At 45.5% G+C, this 21,066-nt stretch overlaps 1 protein-coding gene across 3 annotated transcripts in view; it reads left to right on the top strand.

Moving 5' to 3' along the window:
- Positions 1–21,066, top strand: part of arhgef10 (Rho guanine nucleotide exchange factor (GEF) 10) — a 44,262-nt gene that overhangs the window by 17,507 nt on the left and 5,689 nt on the right. For all 3 annotated transcript variants that reach the window (XM_080870192.1, XM_080870191.1, XM_080870193.1), the window contains 14 exons: positions 530–646; positions 874–966; positions 1,456–1,626; positions 2,123–2,268; positions 2,361–2,545; positions 5,544–5,659; positions 8,988–9,115; positions 10,328–10,428; positions 10,652–10,773; positions 13,069–13,155; positions 13,846–14,072; positions 14,162–14,319; positions 16,771–16,913; positions 18,161–18,335. In XM_080870192.1, coding sequence (XP_080726318.1) covers positions 530–646; positions 874–966; positions 1,456–1,626; positions 2,123–2,268; positions 2,361–2,545; positions 5,544–5,659; positions 8,988–9,115; positions 10,328–10,428; positions 10,652–10,773; positions 13,069–13,155; positions 13,846–14,072; positions 14,162–14,319; positions 16,771–16,913; positions 18,161–18,335 — 1,969 coding nt within the window. The remainder of the gene's footprint in view (positions 1–529; positions 647–873; positions 967–1,455; positions 1,627–2,122; positions 2,269–2,360; positions 2,546–5,543; positions 5,660–8,987; positions 9,116–10,327; positions 10,429–10,651; positions 10,774–13,068; positions 13,156–13,845; positions 14,073–14,161; positions 14,320–16,770; positions 16,914–18,160; positions 18,336–21,066) is intronic.

Below are 21,066 nucleotides of genomic sequence, written 5' to 3'. Positions count from 1 at the left end.
CTAAAGTTCTCACTGCTGTGCCACTCAGCGGTTAAAAAAGCGATAAAAGCCCTCAGAGGGAGCGTCTTCTGTCCCGCACGCTGAAAGGATGACGTCTGAGTCTCGCTTTGCCCATCAGCCAACACTCAGGAGATTCAGTCTGGACAAACTGATGGACAAAACACTGAAAATCCGTTTTCAGCAGCAGACCAGCATCAATCGTTTTCAGTATTCCTATAAATAGTTCTCCGTCTGATGGAACTTTTACCGCTTATTGGTGAACATGACTTAGACAGAAAAGCTTTTTATGTAAATCTTTATGTAACATAACTATATCACACAGCTCTTTGCTTGTGAGCATGAGCATTATTAGACCTAATTTATAAAAAGCATATTTACACCTTATTAAAGCACCATAGACAAGTTAAAGTGAATTCACATTTTTAATGGTACTGCTGCTGTGGTCTGCATCTTTATAGAGGTTTGGATGATGTCATTTCCTGTAACTGAAGCACATGATGCAGTAAGTAACCCCTGTGTTTATGTGCAGTTCTCTAAGTCCATGGTGCTGGACGCCTATCGCGAGTATGTGAATAACTTCAGCACTGCGATGGCAGTCGTGAGGAAGACGTGCGCCTCCAAACCAGCATTCCTGGAATTCCTCAAGGTTTGAGACCAACACACTAATGTCAAATATTAATCTTACAGGACAGAGTGGAAGTTTGTTTCTCATTAAACTGTTTCATTATTTTGTTGCTGTGCATTTGAATAAAAAAAGCTGTTTTGCTATATATCTGATATCAAATGCAGCTGTTCACATTAAAACAGATTGGTATATTGATTTTCTTACAAAATGAAAGTCTTTACACCAATTGGCCATCTTGTCGCCGACAGCATCGTCAGGAAACCAGCAGTGACCGAATGACTCTGTACGGCCTGATGATGAAGCCTATCCAGAGATTCCCTCAGTTCATTTTGCTGCTGCAGGTATAGTTCACTCTTATTTTCACCTCCTTCACAGTAAAATGCAATGTGCAGCAGGCAGTGTTGTTCATGTGTTCACCAGCAGAGGGAGTGCCGCATTCATAAACCCAGCACTTTGTTTTTCAAAGCTGCGGCTCAAAGCGAGGCAGGGGAATTGCTCTGAAGAGACCTGCTTTCCTCGTCTCTTTTAATCCTGCTTCCCGTTGCCCCGGCATATTTACTATTAATGTCTGCTGCAGGAAAATATCAGTGAAAATGTGGAACACTGGGCCGCTTTCTTTCTTTTTTACACCAGTTTAATAGCAATCAAGACAGCTTGATAATTCGTAGAAGGGCTCTCCATCGATTCTTAAATCTTTAGGATGAATTATGAGGATGTGTGTTATATGTAGAAAGATGGAGTGGGGCAGAACAGGGCTCGGCTGGTATTAGTTGTTGAAAACGGGGTGAAAAAGCATCAAACTGGTGTCTTTTTTCTCTCGTCTTCATCAGGACATGTTGAAGAACACACCAGTGGGTCACCCGGACCGCCTGCCCCTGCAGATGGCCCTGACCGAACTGGAGACTCTGGCTGAGAAGCTCAATGAAAAGAAGAGAGAAGCCGACCAGCGCTGCGAGATCCGTCACATCGCAAAGGCCATGAACGAGCGCTACCTCAACAAGGTCTGCACGTTTCTGCGCTGAACCAAAAGTCTACTGATCGGTGGAGACTTTGCTTTTGGCTGATTTATTTTTTAGCATATGCTGTGGCATTTCTCTCAGTCCCAGTGTGGGCGGCCATCAGACACTGGAGCTTCTCTCCTGACTGAATACCTTATTTTTAGTGCATGGCTTAGCACAGCGTTTGCACAAAAACACCAGCTTTCCCCAAGGTATAATTATTCGACTGTCTTCAGCCACCCACTCTGGCATCTGTGCACAGGCGTGTTTACAGGATGGCCTGGATGGGGCAGGCTGTGAGTTCCCCGTAGCCTGGATATTCTCAGAGTCGCTGCATTACTCTTATCCAAAGTGAGAGGATGCAAGAGTGAAATGAGCCATTAATGCCAAATGAAATACGAGTACTCTTAGTCTTTGCTTGTTCTGTATTCCTTCTCCGAGCTGGGTTTTTGTTTAGCGTCTTCAGAGCATTAATGTAGCATATCATCTCTGTCATCAGCTTCTAAGTAACGGCAGCCGCTACTTGATCCGCTCAGACGACATGGTGGAAACGGTCTACAACGAGCGTGGGGAAATCATCAAAACCAAGGAGCGACGCCTGTTCCTGCTCAACGATGTGCTCATGTGTGCCACGCCCAACATCCGGTGAGGGAGACCACAACCCACAAAGTTACATACCTGTGTGAGAATCGGGGGGTTTCATATCAAAGCGTTTTCATCGCTCGTTTCTTTTTCAGATTTCAGGATGGCAGCGGCAGTGGCAGCGGAAGCGTAACACTTGACCAGAAGTTCCTTCTGAAGTGGAGCGTGCCTCTGAGCTTCGTGGAGGTGCTTGAGTTCGGGTCCAGCGAAGACATGGCCGACACCGGCCGCTTCCCTCCTCCTCATTCGGGCGAGAAAGTGGTGATCAGCGCCAAGCCAAGTACGACGCAGTTTCACAGTCAGGGATTTTGTGTCTGCTCGCCCGTCACCTTATTTGTGTCTCTGTTTGGCACAAATCTAGTAACTCATTAGTTTAGTGGATCGTACGGTATCAGCAGTTGAGGGTCGGTCCTCTGACATGAGGAACTGCATCTGCTTCGACTTCCTTAGACCGAGTTGAAAACTGTCACCGTTTCTTAAAAACATCAGTGGAAATATTTATTTCCCAGCCAGCACATGTGTGTTTTTTCCCCTCTGCAGTCCTCAGCTTTGCTGGCTGCCGGTCGGGTGATTTCAGTCTTTCCAGTAGGTTCCCCGTCACACACAGCTGCTCGGCCACTTTAAAAGGCCCAGACCAGACAAACAGCAGGCCTAAAAACAGCGTCGCATTCTGCGGTCGCAGCGCTGCACTTTTTATTTCAGGATTCGATCTGTGTTTAAATTTGCCGGGTGTCTGCTGCAATGCTTTGATTACGTATTTTCCCTGGTTTGTCCAAAGTTTGAAGAATTCAAGCAGAGGTCAAAGGCTGGTTCCTTCAGCGCTGTAATTACTGCCGCTGATTACACACTGCGCTCCGGAGCTCACTGACTCTCCACTTCTCTCAAATACTTTGATATAACAGTCAGACTTTTCCTGCTAGTGGTCACACTGTCATCGATCTCTGATCCACACCTGCTGCCCACCAGCTACTTAAACACCTTCTTCTTTTCTCTACCTGCTATTTATGTGCTTTTACTTTTTCCCTGAGTGTAAGCTGCATTCAGCGAGCGCTCCACTGTTTCACATCATCTGCCTCCCATGGAGAGTCCAGCATGTTAACAGATGATGGGGCTGTTCTTGCAGACAGAATCAGATGTAATGGAACTTAATGTTGAGATTATCTACATTACTTAACATTAATACATCAGAGTTTCCTCGCTGTGATGCACTTAGTCTGGAAATAACTTGATTTGTGTGTGTGTGTGTGTGTGTGTGTGTGTGTGTGTGTGTGTGTGTGTGTGTGTGTGTGTGTGTGTGTGTGTGTGTGTGTGTTAAAAGCTCCTGGACAACTGTGTGTGTGTGTGTGTGTGTGTGTGTGTGTGTGTGTGTGTGTGTGTGTGTGTGTGTGCATCATCCAGGAACTTTTAACAAGTGGAAACAATTGTTTTCTCAGCCCCGTGTGTGCAGCCAAAAATCCGCTCGCAGACCAGCCTGCAGTGAAGGCAACGCAGGGACTCTCCAGCTATGATGTCATCGTTTTCATGTCTCTCTGCTTAAGTCATCTCTTCCCTACGCTGCACTGCAATTAGACCACCGTGCACACCGGTCATTTGGAGTTGTTTTCCTGCGGCTCTCACGGCCGGTGTGTCATTTGTAGATATTGTGTTTGTTTTTAGGAAGCGTGTAATTGCTGGGGTGACTGTCCTGCTTCTGAAGATGCTCCTGGGCCTGTTTTGTTAGAAAAATCTGGGCAGTTGGTGCTCTCACAAAGAGCCATTCACGAGGTTGGACCCAGTTTGAAATGGGTTACACAGAGCCAGTCTAGTCTGTGGGAATGGTCGCTGCTGTGATGGGGTTATATTCTTGCCTGGGCCTTATTACTTCTGCTAGTAAATACACGTAATAAACAGCAAGTAATGGTACTGATGGTGTGAGAAAGTTAGCACAGAGACCAGTCATATGCAGGTTATAGGGCTTCTTAGCAATAACAATAAAAACAAAGACATTTAAATCATGTAGAAATGTTAATGTTTCAATGATGAAGGTTTATTCCTGTCCCGACCTGCATTCAGCCTCCTGGTCACAGTGTTTAAAGAGACACATGAGCCGTGCAGCTGCCTTAGACGAGCCTGGAACAACAAGAAGCAGTTTCTACTTTGAATAAATTCTGATAAAACTTCAAACCTTTTGTTGTGTTTGCAGACAGAAAGACACCCACGCACAGACGCTACCAAAACCAGAAACACTCCAAGAGCAAATTCCTCATCTGATATCATGATTGTTTCAAGTAAATAAACATGTGAAATATATTTTGGGATCACTGCGATTGAATTGGAGGTCATGCAAACATCAGTGAAACCAAAAACCAATATAGTCTACAGGAGGCCCAGCAGTAGTGCTCACGCATGTGTAAAGATGGCTGTATTTGAACAGCCTCATGCAGGCAAACTCGGAGGGAAACGTTTCAGAGTAACTCTTACAGAGACCACCAACGAACTGGTCATGTACAAACAGGGGTAAGATTTCCCCCGAACGCCCAGTCGTGAGGGAGCCGGGCCGGGTTACCATGGAGCTGCAGTCGGAGTCAGACTTTGTGACTATTGTACGAGAGTATGAAAGAGGAGAGAAGAATAACAGACGCAAACAGAGCTGAAGGCATTCTGGATCTCCCAGAGTTGCAGTTTAACTCTTTGTTCGCTGCAGACCTTCACACGCAGACTTAGCAAGTGTTTTCCTCTTGCTCTCTGCTGCAAGTGCTGTTCTTCATGGGCAGATCAGCTGACTGACGGAGAGCGATGGAGGCCGGTGCCCTGACAGACCTTTAATCCGGTCTGTGCTGCAGTGTTTTTTCCATAGATGCAGAACTGCAACAGTTGCTGTAACATCACGTTGGATTACTAGCTTCCACAAGGGGCAGACAGGAAGCTGGAAACCTGTTTCCGCCCGCATAGAGCAGGTACAGGTGGGAGGAACAGAGAGGATGATTTACACTGACATGCATCAACAAACAGCATTTGATGTTTGTCCCCTGAAAGCTAACGCTGGCTGGTTCACAGGGGTGAGAATTACTGCCACGCCTGCAGAGCTGTCACTGTCCGTGTGGGAGGACAACTGCTTATCTAATCACCCTGACTTTGCTCATTCAGCTTCCTCTGAGCCATGCTGTCTGTCCGTTTGTAATACTTTAATTTGGGATTGTAGTCACTGCTGCTCTTTTGCTACTGTATGAGCCATTATTACACTTTTATTACATTTGATTTGATGTGAATCAACCGCCTGAAAATGTGTTTCTGTGTAGATAAACTGTACATGGGCCCCGGTCAGCTGTACCAAGACCTGCAGAACCTAATCCATGATCTCAGCCTGGTCAACCAGATCTCCACCATGATTGGCAGCCTCAAGGGAAACTACCAGGTACTCCGCTGCATGATATAGTTAATTATGTCTAAAATAGAGTCAGTCTGAGAAAAATCTGGGTCTCAGAGGTAAAGTCCCGACATTTTAGGTAAAATCAAACTGAACATGAGTCTAAAACATGGGAGCTTTTTGGGATTTCCTGTCTATTAATATTCTTGGAAGGTTGTGAGAGTTGACACACACTAATGTTCTTTTAATGGATGTACCTAGGGACCTAAAATCATATTCATGAAGCCTCCTCTCACATGTCCACAAGGACCAGTTTGCTCTGTGTTTGTATGATGCTGTAAAATGTGCCTTTGTGGGCAGTTTGTCTGAGGAGGATGAGGAGTCTCCTGCATCCTGGTTTGTACTGTTCAAACCTGTCATATCGTGTAGCTGCGCATACACACAAGCCTGCCTGTGCTCGTGGGGTGTAAGCAGGTGTGTAAGTAAGTAAAATGTATTTATAAAGCACATTTCACAGATAAAAATCACAAAGTGCGTCACAATAAAATCAGAAATACAAATAAAATAATATAAAACAGTGAAAAAATTAATTAAAAGCTCATTTGTATAAAAACATCTGCAGCTGCTTTTTAAAGGAGTCAACGGCACGGAGTCCCACAGCCTCGGTGCCTGAAAAGCTCGATCCCCACGTGTTTTAAACCCAGTACGAGGGACCACCAGTAACCTTTGACCTGACGACCTGAGTGCTCGAGATGTAGCATGAGGTTTCAGCAGGTCAGAGATGTACTGGGGAGCTTCACCGTGCAGAGCTCTAAAAGTTACAACTAAAATTTTAAAATGCACCCTAAAATTTACCCAATGAAGAGAAGCCAAAACTGGAGCAATGTGTGACCTCTTGTTTGTACCAGTTAAAAGTCTTGCCGCAGCATTCTGTACAGTCTGAAGGCGATCCAGAGCTGGTTTGTTGAGACACGTAAAAAGACTGTTACAATAATCCAAACGAGAAGACATAAAAGCATGAATCATCTCAAGGTCTGCCTTTGACACCAGTCTGAGTTTAGAAATGTTTCTTAGATGATAAAAACAGTTCTGGACAAGTTGTTTCTCAAGAGACATTGAACTGTCAAATATAACACCTAAGTTTCTGAGACGCGACTGAAATGAAGGGTCTAAAAAACTGATATGCTGCTTAATTTCTGAGAGCATGTGATCAGGTGCAACAATCAAGGTTTCTGTTTTATCTGCATTTAACTGGAGGAAACTGTCATTTAACCATTTTTTGATCTCAGACAGACAATTATTTAAACACGACAATTTATAAAACTCAGAAGCTTTGAAAGAACAGTATAACTGAATGTCATCAGCATAGAGATGATAAGAAATATTATTGTAACGTCTGATAATTTGGCCTATGGTAAATGGCCTGCATTTGTATAGCGCTTTTCTAGTCCCTAAGGACCCCAAAGCGCTTCACACTACATTCAGTCATTCACCCATTCACACACACATTCACACACTGGCGATGGCAAGCTACATTGTAGCCACAGCTGCCCTGGGGCGCACTGACAGAGGCGAGGATATACAGCAAAAAGTGAATAGGACCTAAAACAGATCCTTGAGGTGCCCCAGAAGGCAGAACTGATGTTTCCGACAGCACATGATTCATACAGACAGTAAAGACATAAACCATTTGAAACAACACCAGTAATCCCAAACAAGTCCTTCAGCCTATTTATCAGGATGCTGTGATCAACAATATCAAAAGCAGAGCTGAGATCCAGCAGAACCAGAACGGTGTACTCTCCTGACTCTGCTGCCATCAGTGTCACCACACGCTTTAAGCAAAGCGGTTTCAGTGGAGTGTAATGTGCAGAAACCAGACTGGAAAATGTCCAGAACATTGTTCTTCTCCAAAACGTTAAGTTGTTCTGCAACTGTTTCTTCCAAGGTCTTTGACACCAACGGTCATTTTGATATTGGCCTGTAACTGCTTGGTCCAAATTTGGTTTCTTTAATATTGGTTCAACAATAGCTTGTTTAAAATAGCTGGAAACTGAGCCAGTATAAAGAGAAGTATTCATTATTTCCAGAATACAGAGGTCAATAGAGTCAAACACACCAATGAAAAATGATGGAGGACGTACATCAAGGTGGCTTGAAGTCAGTTTCACATGACCAAGCAGACACTGATGTCCTGTAAGGTAACAGGAGTAACAGAGGAGCAGGTATCAGCAGCGTGTCAGTGTGATACTGGGAGGATGATGGAGAAATATTTGACCTGACAGCAGCGACCTTATTAACAAAAGTCATTACAATCAGATGTAGTATAGACTGTGTGTGTCTCTGTGTGTGTACTTGTTTAGACATCTTTGTGGGGACCACAAATTGGAATGTTATTGTACTTATGGGGACAAAATGCCGTCCCCACGAGTTTGAAGCCATTTTTGAGACTCAAAATGTGGTTTTAGTGTCAGGGTTACATTTGGGTTATGGTTAAGTTGAAAAGTTGAAGCTAAGGGTCAGGGTTAGGCATTCACTTTTGATGGTTAGTGTGTGTGTGTGTGTGTGTGTGTGTGTGTGTGTGTGTGTGTGTGTGTGTGTGTGTGTGTGGTGCTTGTAGATCTGTCAGATGAAGAAGCTCTCAGAGAGACGCGTGTCAGAGACGGGAGGTTTGGACACTGATGCAAAGGGAAAGGAGAGAAAGTCTGATATTTGTGAGCACGGCTAAAAACAAACTTCTAAATGTTGAGGCTTCTCTTAATTAGAAGTGTTTACCAAAACTCTTCTCGTGTCAAGTCTCGATGTCACTTCAGGGTTTTCCTGATTTTCCTGTCGTAGAATCTTATTCTTGGCCTGTTTGTGCAGATGCTTAGTATGCGAGCTAATCTGTGCTGCTGTAATAATTTATGAGACATTAAGCCAGAGACAACATTTGTAGACGTGTTGATTCATCCAAAGCATTTTATTTAGCAAACTAATGATAATAACTTGGCCGCTGCAACAAGCGTCGAAAACTGGAAGTCTCCTCGAGCGCGTGTCGACGAGAATTAGAAAGTAGATGTGTCAAAAGTTGCATAAGTAATAGCTCTGTGTTAGAGCGCATTAGAGTGACAGCTGTTTTCTATTTTGGCTTCAGTCAATGCAGATAACAGTATTAGCAGCGGATTCTCTTAGGAATAGCTTTCATTTGAACTTGAATCGCACTAATGGCTCTAAATAAATGCTGTTATGATTTATTGATGACGTGATACTCTGAGGTGGATTCGTTTACCTCCATGGCCCATTGTTATTCCCATTCCTTCTCCCTCTTAAATCTTTTTCCATTCCTCTGCCTTTGTCTCTCTGTTTCTCCTCTCTCCGTTATTCTTTTCTGCAGAATGTAAATCCCACCGTGGCCCAAGACTGGGTATCAGGACTCCAGAGGCTGATACTGAAGAAGGAGGAGGAGATCAGGGCAGCTGACCGGTGTAGGATCCAGCTCCAGCTGCCTGGCAAACAAGACAAGTTTGTGCTTTTCTCACATTTTTAGCTTCAGGCTTCAATGTCTCGATCCTCCTCACCCCCCCAGGAGTTCATGTTTATCCTAGGTTTGCCTTTATCCCCCTTTACCCTGCTTTCCCCGTCTGCCCCCCCAATCTCTGGATGTATTTCGAGCCTGTTTGGATAAACAGGTTTCTGCACCAGCTCTAATCTGAGGCATGAATCACAGCAGTGGAAATGTGCATCAGTGCTAGCAGTCACAGTCTGCCCAGCTGCTGCTGAATACAAACGCTCATCTCATACGTCTACACGCCGTCTTATAGTCTGCACGTGGCCTCCCAAGGGTGCACCTTGTTTTGGCTTTTTCACATTCCCTGTGAGCGTAACTGTTTTCTGGCTCGCCCTCTCGCTTTCTCCCGACTACATTTAGCCGGTGAGATTATCCATGGGTATGTTTGGAAAGGCAGCTGTAGCTCTCTAATCCCTCCCCTCGTTTCTCAGAAACACGTCTCAGCATCAGGCACTGACAGCAGTGAGCCCTCCACCCGCACACAGCAAGAATATATATAAATGTATAATGTGCGCACCAGATCCTTACAGAAGTGATCATTGGTATTGATTTCCACTGCGTTCCTCTCGCTCTGTCCTCGTGTCAGCGCTCGGTAATCAGGCAGACGTCATTCAAGCCTGACGCGGGCCTTCTCCTGTGATGCAGGCGGTGTTTAAGTGCAGTGCTTCTGCTCAGTTGCTCTGTTTGCAGGAATATTCAAACATTAAAGTGCCGCTTAGAGGAATGTAAATGCACGTGATCGAGGACAATCTCGCTAAAACATCTCTGAAGGTTTTTGGGCACAAATCGGATGTTATCTTGTTATCTCTGTCTGCAGACCGACACTTTAACATCTTCCTTTTTTTCATCGGCTGATCCCTTTATGGGTCGCCACAGAGCATCAACTTCCTCCATCTCACCCCGGCCCTACCATCCTCCTCTGTCACACCACCCCTCTGCATGTCCTCCTTCACTACATCCATCATCCTCCTCTGAGGTCTTCCTCTTTTCCTCCTGCCTGCAGCTCCGTCTTCATCATCCCTGTCAAATACATCCACCCTTCTCCCTCTGCACATGTCCGAACCTGAGCCAACTGCTGTTGGGATTTGACGCTATGTAAATAAAATTGAAAAAATCGAGTAATAATTTTTTTTATTCATGCGTGTTTTGGTCGTCTCTGTTTGCAGGGCGGGGAAGCCGACCTACTTCAGTGCAGTGTTCAATACCCTCAGCCCAGCCATCAAACAGTCATGGATCAGCAACTTGCAGATGGCGAAGCTGGCTCTCGGTACAGTACACCTGCTCTCTCTTACTTTTTTTATTCTTTCTGCATCTATACATGATGATCATTCATTTTATTAATCGTAAATATTAGATATGCAATGTTAAATCTGTTTTATAAATTACTGCCTAGTAGTTGCTCAGATATATTAGAGCGAGGAAGCTGTGTCACAGTTCCTTATGCTCACTGCGTGGTTCACATCATTGAACTGTGTGTGTGTGTGTGTCAGAGGAGGACAATGTGCAGGGCTGGTTCTTTGCAGAGGATGATGGAAATCAAATGAAGAAGCAGAAACACCCCCTGCTGCTTCGACAAATGCCCGTGGTCATGTCCAAACTGCAGGAGTTTAAGGTGAGGCGCTTTGTTTTCTTTCCCCTTCGATCATCTGCGCAGCGACTCGGTGGATCAGTTGGTTCGAGCTGTGTCACAATGATGCCACATAACTGGGGCAGGTGTAGTTCACAGGTACCACAGGCCACACTGAAGTAATACGGTGTTTCTTGCAGCGCTGGCTAAAATAATCTCACCTGACCGAATGGATTAGAGGTCGTTTTATTTTGGTCGTGTTAGTTCACTCAGTGAAAAATAGCACACTGCATGTGATTGTGGTGTTCACTGATTTGCTGCTGGTGTGAAAATAGCAGTTAATCTTTTCATTTATCTATAAATATGTGATATTGCAGCAAGAGTAGAAAATGAAGCTAAAAAGTTGTAGCTTGTAAACGTTCATACCTTCTGACTTAGTCTTCAGTGTCAGGGCTCAGTTTGGATGCAACAGCCAATAAGGTGGAAGAATCACTCAAAGTATGAGTTCACCTTCTTAATATTATAAAAACACTTTACCTGGTGTTGTCTGGATCAATAATACTGTAAATACATGATTATCTGCTCAGGAAACAGACACATAAATCCCTCTGTGTGAGTCAACTTGAGAAATTAGCTCAAAGATGTCATGACTGGTTTTTTCCCACTGTGGTGGAACAACGCTGTGGTCGTCATTTTGAAACACAGTTTTCCTGTTTTGAAGAATTCCTCTGCAGCGTCATCAGATTTATTTAAACTTCTCTTACTACAATTCAACTGCTCAGAGCAAAGTTTAATTACACTTGACTTGTGATGAATTTTTGGTGGGAAAAAGCAGTAATCTGGGTCGTCTAATTCACCGCTCACACACCGCGACGCCGTCACAGACGGCCGTGTGGCAGGCAGGATTTGGACACAAATGCTGGACACGGGAGACAGGAAATGAACGCTGCTCTCAACAAAACACAACACAAAGGCTGGCCAGAAACAAGGAATCCAAAATCCAGGGACACGCACAGCGATGAGGGATGAGGGCAGACCGGAGACACCTGGGAGGACGGCTGAGCCTCACCGAGAGAACGAAAAAGGAAACTAAACCCAAAGCAGACAAAAGACTAACAAACGGGAAGCAACTGAATTTGGGAAAAGAAATGCAGATTTGACACAGAGAGCACAGGAGGGTGGGAAAAATCTCAGGACGATACGAAGCTTTTTGAGTTCCCAGTTTTCTCGTATGTTGATGTCATTTTGTATCATGTTTTATGTTGTTGTTCACTTTGTTAACCGTGAGTTTATTCTATAGTGTCTACGTTGTTCTGTTTAGCACCTTGATTATTAGATTCCCTGTGTGTGTGTCTCTGTGTGTCTCTGTGTGTCTCTGTGTGTGTGTCTCTGTGTGTGTGTCTCTGTGTGTGTGTCTCTGTGTGTCTCTGTGTTTGTGTCTCTGTGTGTCTCTGTGTGTGTGTCTCTGTGTGTGTGTGTCTCTGTGTGTCTCTGTGTGTGTGTGTGTCTCTGTGTGTGTGTGTGTCTCTGTGTATGTGTCTGTGTGTGTGTGTGTGTGTGTGTGTGTGTGTGTGTGTGTGTGTGTGTGTGTGTGTGTGTCTCTGTGTATGTGTCTCTGTGTATGTGTCTGTGTGTGTGTGTGTGTGTGTGTGTGTGTGTGTGTGTGTGTGTGTGTCTCTGTGACTGTCTGTGTGTCTCTGTCTGTGTGTCTCTGTCTGTGTGTGTCTCTGTGTGTGTGTGTGTGTGTGTGTGTGTGTGTGTGTGTGTGTGTGTGTGTGTGTGTCTCTGTCTGTGTGTGTCTGTCTGTGTGTGTCTCTGTCTCTGTGTGTGTGTGTGTGTCTCTGTATGTGTGTGTGTGTGTCTGTCTGTGTGTGTGTCTCTGTGTCTGTGTGTGTGTGTCTGTGTGTGTGTCTCTCTCTGTCTGTGTGTCTCTGTGGTGTGAGGTTTTGTTTCCCCTTCATGTTCCACCGTTTCCTGTTTTATTGTGAAAGTCTCGTGTGTCCATGTTCCGTGTGTTTAGTTCCGCTTCCCCTGCAGCGTCATGCTAATCCGTGTCAGCTGTGTTCCCCGTGTGTTCTCGCTTCCCTTGTTATCCTGTATATGTCAGCGTGGTTGTGTTTCTCGGTGTGTCCCAGTGTGTTTTTGTATGATTTTCCATTCAGCTAATAAAGCTGTGTTTTTTACACAGCCAGCTCATGACAAACACACTTTTTAAATGAACATGTCCTTACTCTTCAACACGTTCACGCTTGTTCTCAGGAGGACCTCGTGGAGACTGTCAAGTCATTTCTTTGTGAACGTGTCAGATAAACTCTGGTGTTTTTTCCTGTTCTGTGGCAGGTGGAGTGTGCTGTCCACAACCCGGAGCCCCACATCAACACAGACAGCACAGCAGACACTCCAGTGGTGGGACATGGATGTGTCTGGGTGAGACGCTTTGTTATGCACAATCCAGAAATGAAGTCATGAGTTAGCTTACCTAACCTACGACTGCACGCCAGGGTGGATGGAGGCTGAGCCGCGAACTGAAACTTGAGTGCTGCAGCACAAAGTCGCGTTAAGTGTGTCTCAGCTTGTGTTGCCAAATGGTCCTCCAGTTGTCTTATCTCCAGCAGGTGACAGTTTTTAACTTCGTCTCTGTGAGTCTGACTCTTAGGCCTGGCACAGAGCTTTGTCCACTATAATGCGTCAGCACAGCAGATGGTGGGTTTTTGCTGTGTGTGTCTTAAAACGTCTTCTTGAGAAAGACAATCTGGCTTTCAAAGTTATGACGTCAGTACTGAAGTTTTCTCCCGAAAGCAAACAATGGCTCTGCTAACCATGATAATCACAGCGAACGCAGCCTTTGCTCTGGCAGATATATAAACAGGGTGAGGTAATTAAACTGTTACTACAATAATCTGTAGTAAAGACTTTTAGATTTCAGGACTTCAACATGTTTTCCTCAGTACATTCAAACTGTCCTCGGCCGTATATTCTGCTGAACTACTGGGAGACTATTTTTAGTAAGCAGCTCTGCCAGAACTGGGCCAAATCATGTTCCTGCTAATAGCTTTGCACAGTTCAAGATGAAACAGATCATCTGTTAAACTGTAAGGTCTCTTTATCTTGGTCCAGGTTGCGAGTTGCACCAACCAGATGGGACAGATTGCCATAGTGGCCATGCAGAACTCCAGCCCTAAGGTGACCGAGTGTTTCAACGTGGAGTCCCGGATTCTCTGCATGGCGTACGTCCCAGCTGAGCAACGCGAGGAGAACGGCGAAAACGTCCCTGACGATAACCAAGTGTCCTCGGCGAAGGCCAGCGATGCCCCCAGCGTCTGCCTGGGCATGGAGGAGGGGAGGTGCAGATGCTTACAGAGTGAACTCACAAAGACGTGTCCCAGAATTGCATCGTGGAATATGATTATTCATATAATGTTATCTTTTTTAGCATCATTGTGTACAAGAGCAGCCAGCGGTCTAAGAAGGTGCGTCTACAGCATTTCTTCACCCCAGACAAGTCCACTGTCACCAGCCTGGTGTACAGGAAGCAGTGCCTGTACGCTGGGCTGGTCAGCGGCTCCGTGGCAATCTACTCCAGATCAAAAGGTGTGTGTTTCACCTGTCCTGGGGCGGGACTTCTCAAATTGTGTAAAACTTTGTTCACTGATACTTCTAAGTAGCTGTAAATGGATTTGGTGATGGCTGAATGTGACGTTTGTGCAAGACCTGCAGTTTGTGACTCAGTTTTGAATAACAGCACCGTGGAGACTCGGTGGCGAGGAAATCCCGGGGTAACTGTGAGGCTTGAGGTCAGAGGTCAGGGTCTCCTCTGCTGTACGTTGAGATTCTGTTTCCATTTGCTTGGTAGTCTTGGAGAAAGCTGTCTGTTTTCCAGCAGTGACCTATTTAACGTCTTCCCTCGCTGACGAGCAGCGACGAGCTGCTCTCTTCCCACAGCTTTGCACGTTCTCTCTTTTGTTCCGTCTCTTCTTGGCTTTCATAGCGGTGCAAACAGAGGGAGCATGAGCTTCTTTCTAATTCTGTCTCTGTTTCTTTCACATCAGATAGAGAATGAGTACAAATTTAGGCCCAACGGGAGGAACAGTCCTTGTGCTTCTTGGCTGCCAAATGTACGTGTGGGTATCACTGTACTGAGGCGTGTTTGATTCACCTCTGTGACTCAGTCGCTGCCCTGCATCGACCCAAACGACAGTAAACTCTTGCTGTTTTCTTGTGCTTGTGTGCACTGAGATAGAAGCAGTGATAGAAAGATTATGGATGATGGCCCGAGGACAGGAAACACGAGGAAAGCTATTCTCGCTGCCATGCTGCAGTTTCCCTGGAAGAAACACTCGGCGTGTGTGTAACTGCTCAGGAATTTCTTTTTTTGACTCCTCATTAGACTTTGTTTTCGTACGCAGCTGTTTCCCTTCGTTGTCCTCACGTCAGTTACCAGGATGATGGTGCGCTGCCTGTTAGCGTTCATCGCCTCTTGTGTGTTAAAATGAATTCCCAGAAGCAAAGCCAGGCCCTCAGAGTTTGATATGTATGATTTCTACCCATCAGCAGCTCCATCACTGTCTCAGGAACATGATGCTCGATGCTAAATCGATGACTCACCCTGCATACATTGGTGGGGAAACTGTTCCCCACACTCGTGTTGTAATGCTGCTCAAGTGCTTTGTCACGGTGACTGACTGCGCTTGTGCCTGATTAGCATTTAAATCAAACGTCCAGAGAAGCACAGAGCTTATGAGTTTATAATCTTTGATATAAACCTAAAAAAATCAAAGATTTTAAAAAGCAAACAGGTTGAAATGTTCTCGTCTTTAAAGCTGTCAGTGCTGAGCTGCTGTGCTGTGGAGTCGGCCTGGTCCAGCCGCAGTCACTTTCTGTCTGCGAGAGAGACGGAGGAAGGAGGCAGTGACTCAGCAAAGGTCACACGTCACAGACCCGTCTGTGACGTGTGCCTCCGTCACCCACTTTCTCCTGTCCACAGTGATATTTGTTAGAAGGCAAACGATGGGTTTGCTTCTGGAGCGTTCAGCATTTGCTCGCGTGCACTCGTGCGCACACTTTGTTGTAGCTGACATTAACATGAGGAAATGCTTCATTTTAAGAAAGAAGAGCTGTGGGCAGACGCGCAGCAGAGAAGACTTACATAAGCCTGCAAGTTGGCACTGCTGTCTTTTCTTTTGCCTTTTTTCTCTCGTACGCTCACCTACACAGCGTGACTATTACAGTAACATACGCCGAGCTCCTTCGGCGGAATATCACCTTATTTCCTGAGTCTTTCTGAGGCACCCTCACCGCCTCTGAAACACCATCCCTCTCCCTTCAATAGCTGCCTTTGTGCTTCTGTTAAACAAACAATATCGGCGAGGCGGCCTCAGTCGCTTCCTGGTCTAGATTAGCCGAGGGAATGTGGAATCTGGACTGGTGGAGGCTCTCTGGATTCGCGTTCACTCGGAGGCTTTTGCATCAAATACTCTCAGACATGTTTACAAGTTCAATATTTGAATTTAGATGAAAGCAGAAGCGCTGCAGAAGTGCAAGCTGCTGATTTATGAAGCCACCGCGGGGGGTGTTTGACTGCAGCAGAGCTGGTGCTGTAGGTGCACATGTAGAACAGAGTGTGTAGGAGGTGTGTGTGGGACTCGGCGCAGCTCTGACTAATGCTCGCAGCCCATCTATATTCATAGTGAAGGATGGAGAAACCATCAATGGCCACTCTACCGGCAGGAGCAGTTACAGATGCAGACGACCTTTACAGATGACATTTATGAAGACAGACACACTATTATGGGATTGTTTATGGACTGTGCAATGTTCTTCTTAACCACTAAAAGAAGAATAGGTCTCGGTTTATGGTCCCTATGATAAATAAATAAATGTAGCTGCAATAAATCTTAAGGCAGGTCGGTCGTTTCACTTTACTTGTTGTGCAGTTTAACCGACTTCAGATGTTTAGATATTCCTCGGTGGATGTGTGCGTCCTGCGTTTGTGCGTAGCTTGTGTGGAGTGAGTTTAACTGACTGTTGCGTTGCTTCTCACAGATGGATCGTGGAACAGCGACAAGCCCAAGTTACTGAAGCTGGGAGTGCTCCCTGTGAAGGCCATGCTAGCTGTGGAGGAGCACCTCTGGGCCTCGTCGGGTGGGCAGGTCTTCATCATCAGCACCCACGCACACTCTGTAGAGGTATGTCGCCCAGGCTTCTCTTACAGTAGTAACACATGTCCATCAGAAACGGGCAGATAGACTCTGTGTGGAGGAAACAAAGCTTCCTGTCTGCGTCTCTGCCCCAGCCCGCCTCGTATCGCTCTGTCATGTTTGTGGGAAATCTGAGTCGCTCTTTAGAGTCTGTGTCTCTAGAAAATAAATAAGTTAGTAGTATCTGTGCCCGCCAGTAATGAAAGAAAAACCATCATGTCTAAATGTTTAATACCGTTCCCAGTACTTTCCCTCCCGAGTCCGGGAATATGAATGGTGCTCCGTGTGTGTCCCGGTCGGATTCAGGGAATGGAAGCGCCTGCTGCGGATCCAGGAATAGTAACTTTCCTCTGACATGCACTCACTCATAATCAGTTTAGCCTCATTAAGCTCATTATGTCGGCCCACCTGCCTGCATGGCTCTCTGTTCCTCACTGCACACTTACACTTTGTCCACAGAGGTAACTAAAAGTCAGACGGAGCAGCAGAAGCACTGAGCTTCTAAAACTTTAATCATCTGATAAATATAAGATTAATCAAATCAAAACACAGAAGTCTATTTGCACGTTTCCTCATTTCCACATTTATCTAAAACACTGAATGAACTCTGCTTAGCCAAATACGAGCCTGCCCACACGGTGAGATTATGCAATCCACGCTGGTGGAATGGGTCTAGTTTATTGGTCTCTGTTCACAAAGACTCTGCAAATATTTAAAACGATTTTTTTTTTCAGCTCAATAACTGAAAGAAGGATCCAGAGTGAAGCAGACGTGCATGAAACGTATTTGTTTGCGACTGAAAGCATTTACAGCACAAATAATAACACGCCTTCGTGTGTCGGACGAATCGTTCTCTGGTGCTGTTGCGTGTAGTGAGCCTTGGTTTTGCACCTGAAGCATAATCAGGCAGAGCTCTGCATGGGTGGGCTGCTGCAGCCAGTGTGAGGCAGACTTTCTGTGGGCTGAGTGCTGCTTTCTCCACTTCATAGTCACGCAGCCAACATGTGACAGCCTGTGCACTGTAAACAACAACAGCTTTGACCTACTGAGACGTGTGAAATATATTCTCATAAAAAGCTTCTTGGCCTTTACGTCATGTAGACTGTGCTTAATTGAAATTAGTTATGGCGTCACGCGACGAATGCACGCCTGGTCTTCAGGTCTTCCCCTCGGTCTCAGTTCCAGTAAATTTGCAGTAGATAACGAGGAACTCGTGTCACCTTCTTCTCCTTCAGAGGCAGTTAGAGGCCCACCAAGATGAGGGCATGGTGGTGTCACACATGGTGGTGGCCGGGGTGGGCATATGGATTGCCTTCAGCTCTGGTTCCACGCTGCGCCTCTTCCACACCGAAACCCTAGAGCACCTGCAGGACATCAACATCGCCACACCTGTCCACAGTATACTTCCAGGTAAGACATAATCTTCACTTTGAGACTGGCAAAGCATTTCAAATCCCCACAGACTATTAAATATTACAGTGGAAGGTTTGAAATTCAACTTGTTTCATGCATATTTTTAGATACAGTATCTTGCATGATTTTGCATAACTTGGGCTCGTATTCCCCCGACTTGAGCACGGATCAGCTTTAAACTGTTTTTTAAATAATAATTTAAGTCTTATATAAAGTTAATAACTTTAACTTTTCAAGTCTATTTGGGGTTTTATTGGTGACCACCAATAAAACCTAGCTGGGACCTTCCTCTTCCATCTGTCACTATCCAATGAAAACTTGAACAGCACATGTTGCATGCAGCTAATGTGCGACACTGTGCTGCTTAAACTGCTGCTCTGCTTCTTTTCTTTGCTTTCTTCTACGCAGTGACCAGTGAATGTTACATTTTGTACTATATTCAGAGACTTTAAGAAGCCCCGCCTTGCCGCGTGGTTTGATTGTGATTCTCAGGCTCGCCACCTTTACCACAGTGAGAACTGCTCCCCGTGTGTTCAGCATCACTCGGTAATGTGAGTTTGCCTGACAAAATCTGCTGATTTCTAATCTTGTGACCATCCCATCAGATATATTTGCTCCAGCCCAGCCCAGCAGCCGCGGCCTGTGATACATGCCCCGTCACCTCGCATCACCACGCTCGGTGTCTTCCACTTATTAGCAAACATCGCTGCAGGCAGCTTCTGTTTGTGACACTCCTTTTTCCAAAAGCTCCTTAGTCTAAACAAGGAAACAGAAACCTCTCAGTTTGTCTGCTCATGGTGCCGCATAAAAACACTTTGGACTTTGTCAAGTTGATTTTAAGGCAGCTTTGTGTGTTAAAAGGAAATCCAGGCCATATCTAAACGCTTTAAAAACAAATAAAGGACCATCCTTTTAATAAGTCACACGATCGTGACGTCACATTTACATACAGCACATGGTGTATCTGTGGCTGAGCTGCTGCTTGAGCCAGTTGCTGATCCCGAACTGAAGAGTTTGCTTTGACTCGCCCCACAACTCAAACTTACAGCTAAATCCTGAGTAATCAGAATACTTTGAACTTCAACATGACCATGGCAAATACAATCAAAGGCAGCTGCTTTGACAGAAACATGATGGAGTAAATCTTTGCACTTTAGATTAAATGCAACTATGAGGGAGTGTCATGAAGAGTGGGTAGAGTTATTGTGTGGTTCCACCACAGCACTGCAGACTGAACCACTCCTTCACATGCTGTGAATCTGCAGCTTTATCATTGTGATTCCCATAAAACATAAAAAATGAAACCCTAGGTAGGGCCACAATATCTTAAGACCATAAAAATACCAAAAGAAAGCTTTATACACACACAGGTTTGTGAATGCAGACACATGCAGCGTGTTCCAGAGAACAGAAAGCGCCCTCGGCACGCTGAGATCTAATCCTGGGTGCAGTTCAAAGACCTGCAGCTGATGACCTGAGCGGTCTTAATGGTTCTAAATGAGCCGTGCTTCATGCACAGTTTGTCCACAGTTGAGCGCAGAGTTTTTATAGCAGAGCAAATATTTGTTCAGCAACTTGTATCAAAGAAAACAGGAGTTACAGTTATTGTGCGTGTGTCACAGAAACAAATGAGTTTGCATCACTCCCAACACACCTTTGAGTGAGTCTACTGTACGTGTCCTGTAGCAAGGAAGCTTTGTGACTGACGAAGGCTGTCCTTACCTTCGGTGACGTTCTGCTGCAGATGTGTTTGAGGCAGACGTTGCTGCTGATGATGTCGAGGTCAGATGAAATCATCTCTGCGTGCCGCAGTCATCAGTGACCTGCTTCTTCGACTCTTGTAATCTGCTGCGTTATGTCAGCGTGACCCAAAAACACACAGCCTCAAAGAATGATGGGAGCTGTTGTTGTGGGCTGCGAAGTCGGGATTTATCCGGTCCAATCAGAACAGTTTTCAGCCACTTTTTCCCTCCTTTGTCCTGAGAAACACCGACAGCCGCGGGCTGAAAGTTTTTTAGAAATGTTGACAGTCAGGCTTCCTTTTAGAACTGCATGTTCCACCTTTTGTGTTGTTTTTGTGAATCCACCTGTCTGCGTTTACTCCTCAGCTTCAGCATTGGTGGTGTTACTGAGCCCGTGTGCGTTTAGTCCTGGGACCTGATTTTTCTATCATGGCTAAAATGTTGTGATATTTCTCTGAACAGCATCCAACCTTGGAGTTTGCATGTTCTCCCCGTGTTCACGTGGGTTCTCCCCGGGTCCTGCAGCTTCCTCCCACAGTCCAAAGATGTGCAATTGGTGGGGTTAGGCTAACTGGAAACACTAAATTGCCCACATGTGTGAATCTGGGAGTGAATGTGAGTGCGACTAGTTGTCTCCGGTCTGTGTGTTAGCCCTGCAACAGACTGGCGACCTGTCCAGGGTGGACCCCGCCTCTCACTCTAAGACAGCTGGGATAGGCTCCAGCGACCCTGAAAAGGATGGATGGCATCCAACCTCTTCTTCCACTGACGGCGTGTTCTGTGATTAGCAGGTGATCATGCTATGTTGTAGCCAAAGTGAGCACCTGAACACACACAGCAGGAGGCAGGTACACATACAAGGATGAACTTTATTTCTGAAATGCCCAAAAGAACAAACTCGTTGAACAAACTGCAGAAATGCAATAACAAAGAACATCTGAAGTTGGCACGAAACCTTCACGAAGACAAATCGTGACACAAAGAAA

The sequence above is a fragment of the Rhamphochromis sp. 'chilingali' genome (assembly GCF_963969265.1).
Source record: "Rhamphochromis sp. 'chilingali' genome assembly, chromosome: 21".
NCBI classification, from domain to species: Eukaryota; Metazoa; Chordata; class Actinopteri; order Cichliformes; family Cichlidae; genus Rhamphochromis; species Rhamphochromis sp. 'chilingali'.
Note: the sequence above shows the minus strand (reverse complement) of the source record. Positions and strands in the feature narration are given on the sequence as shown.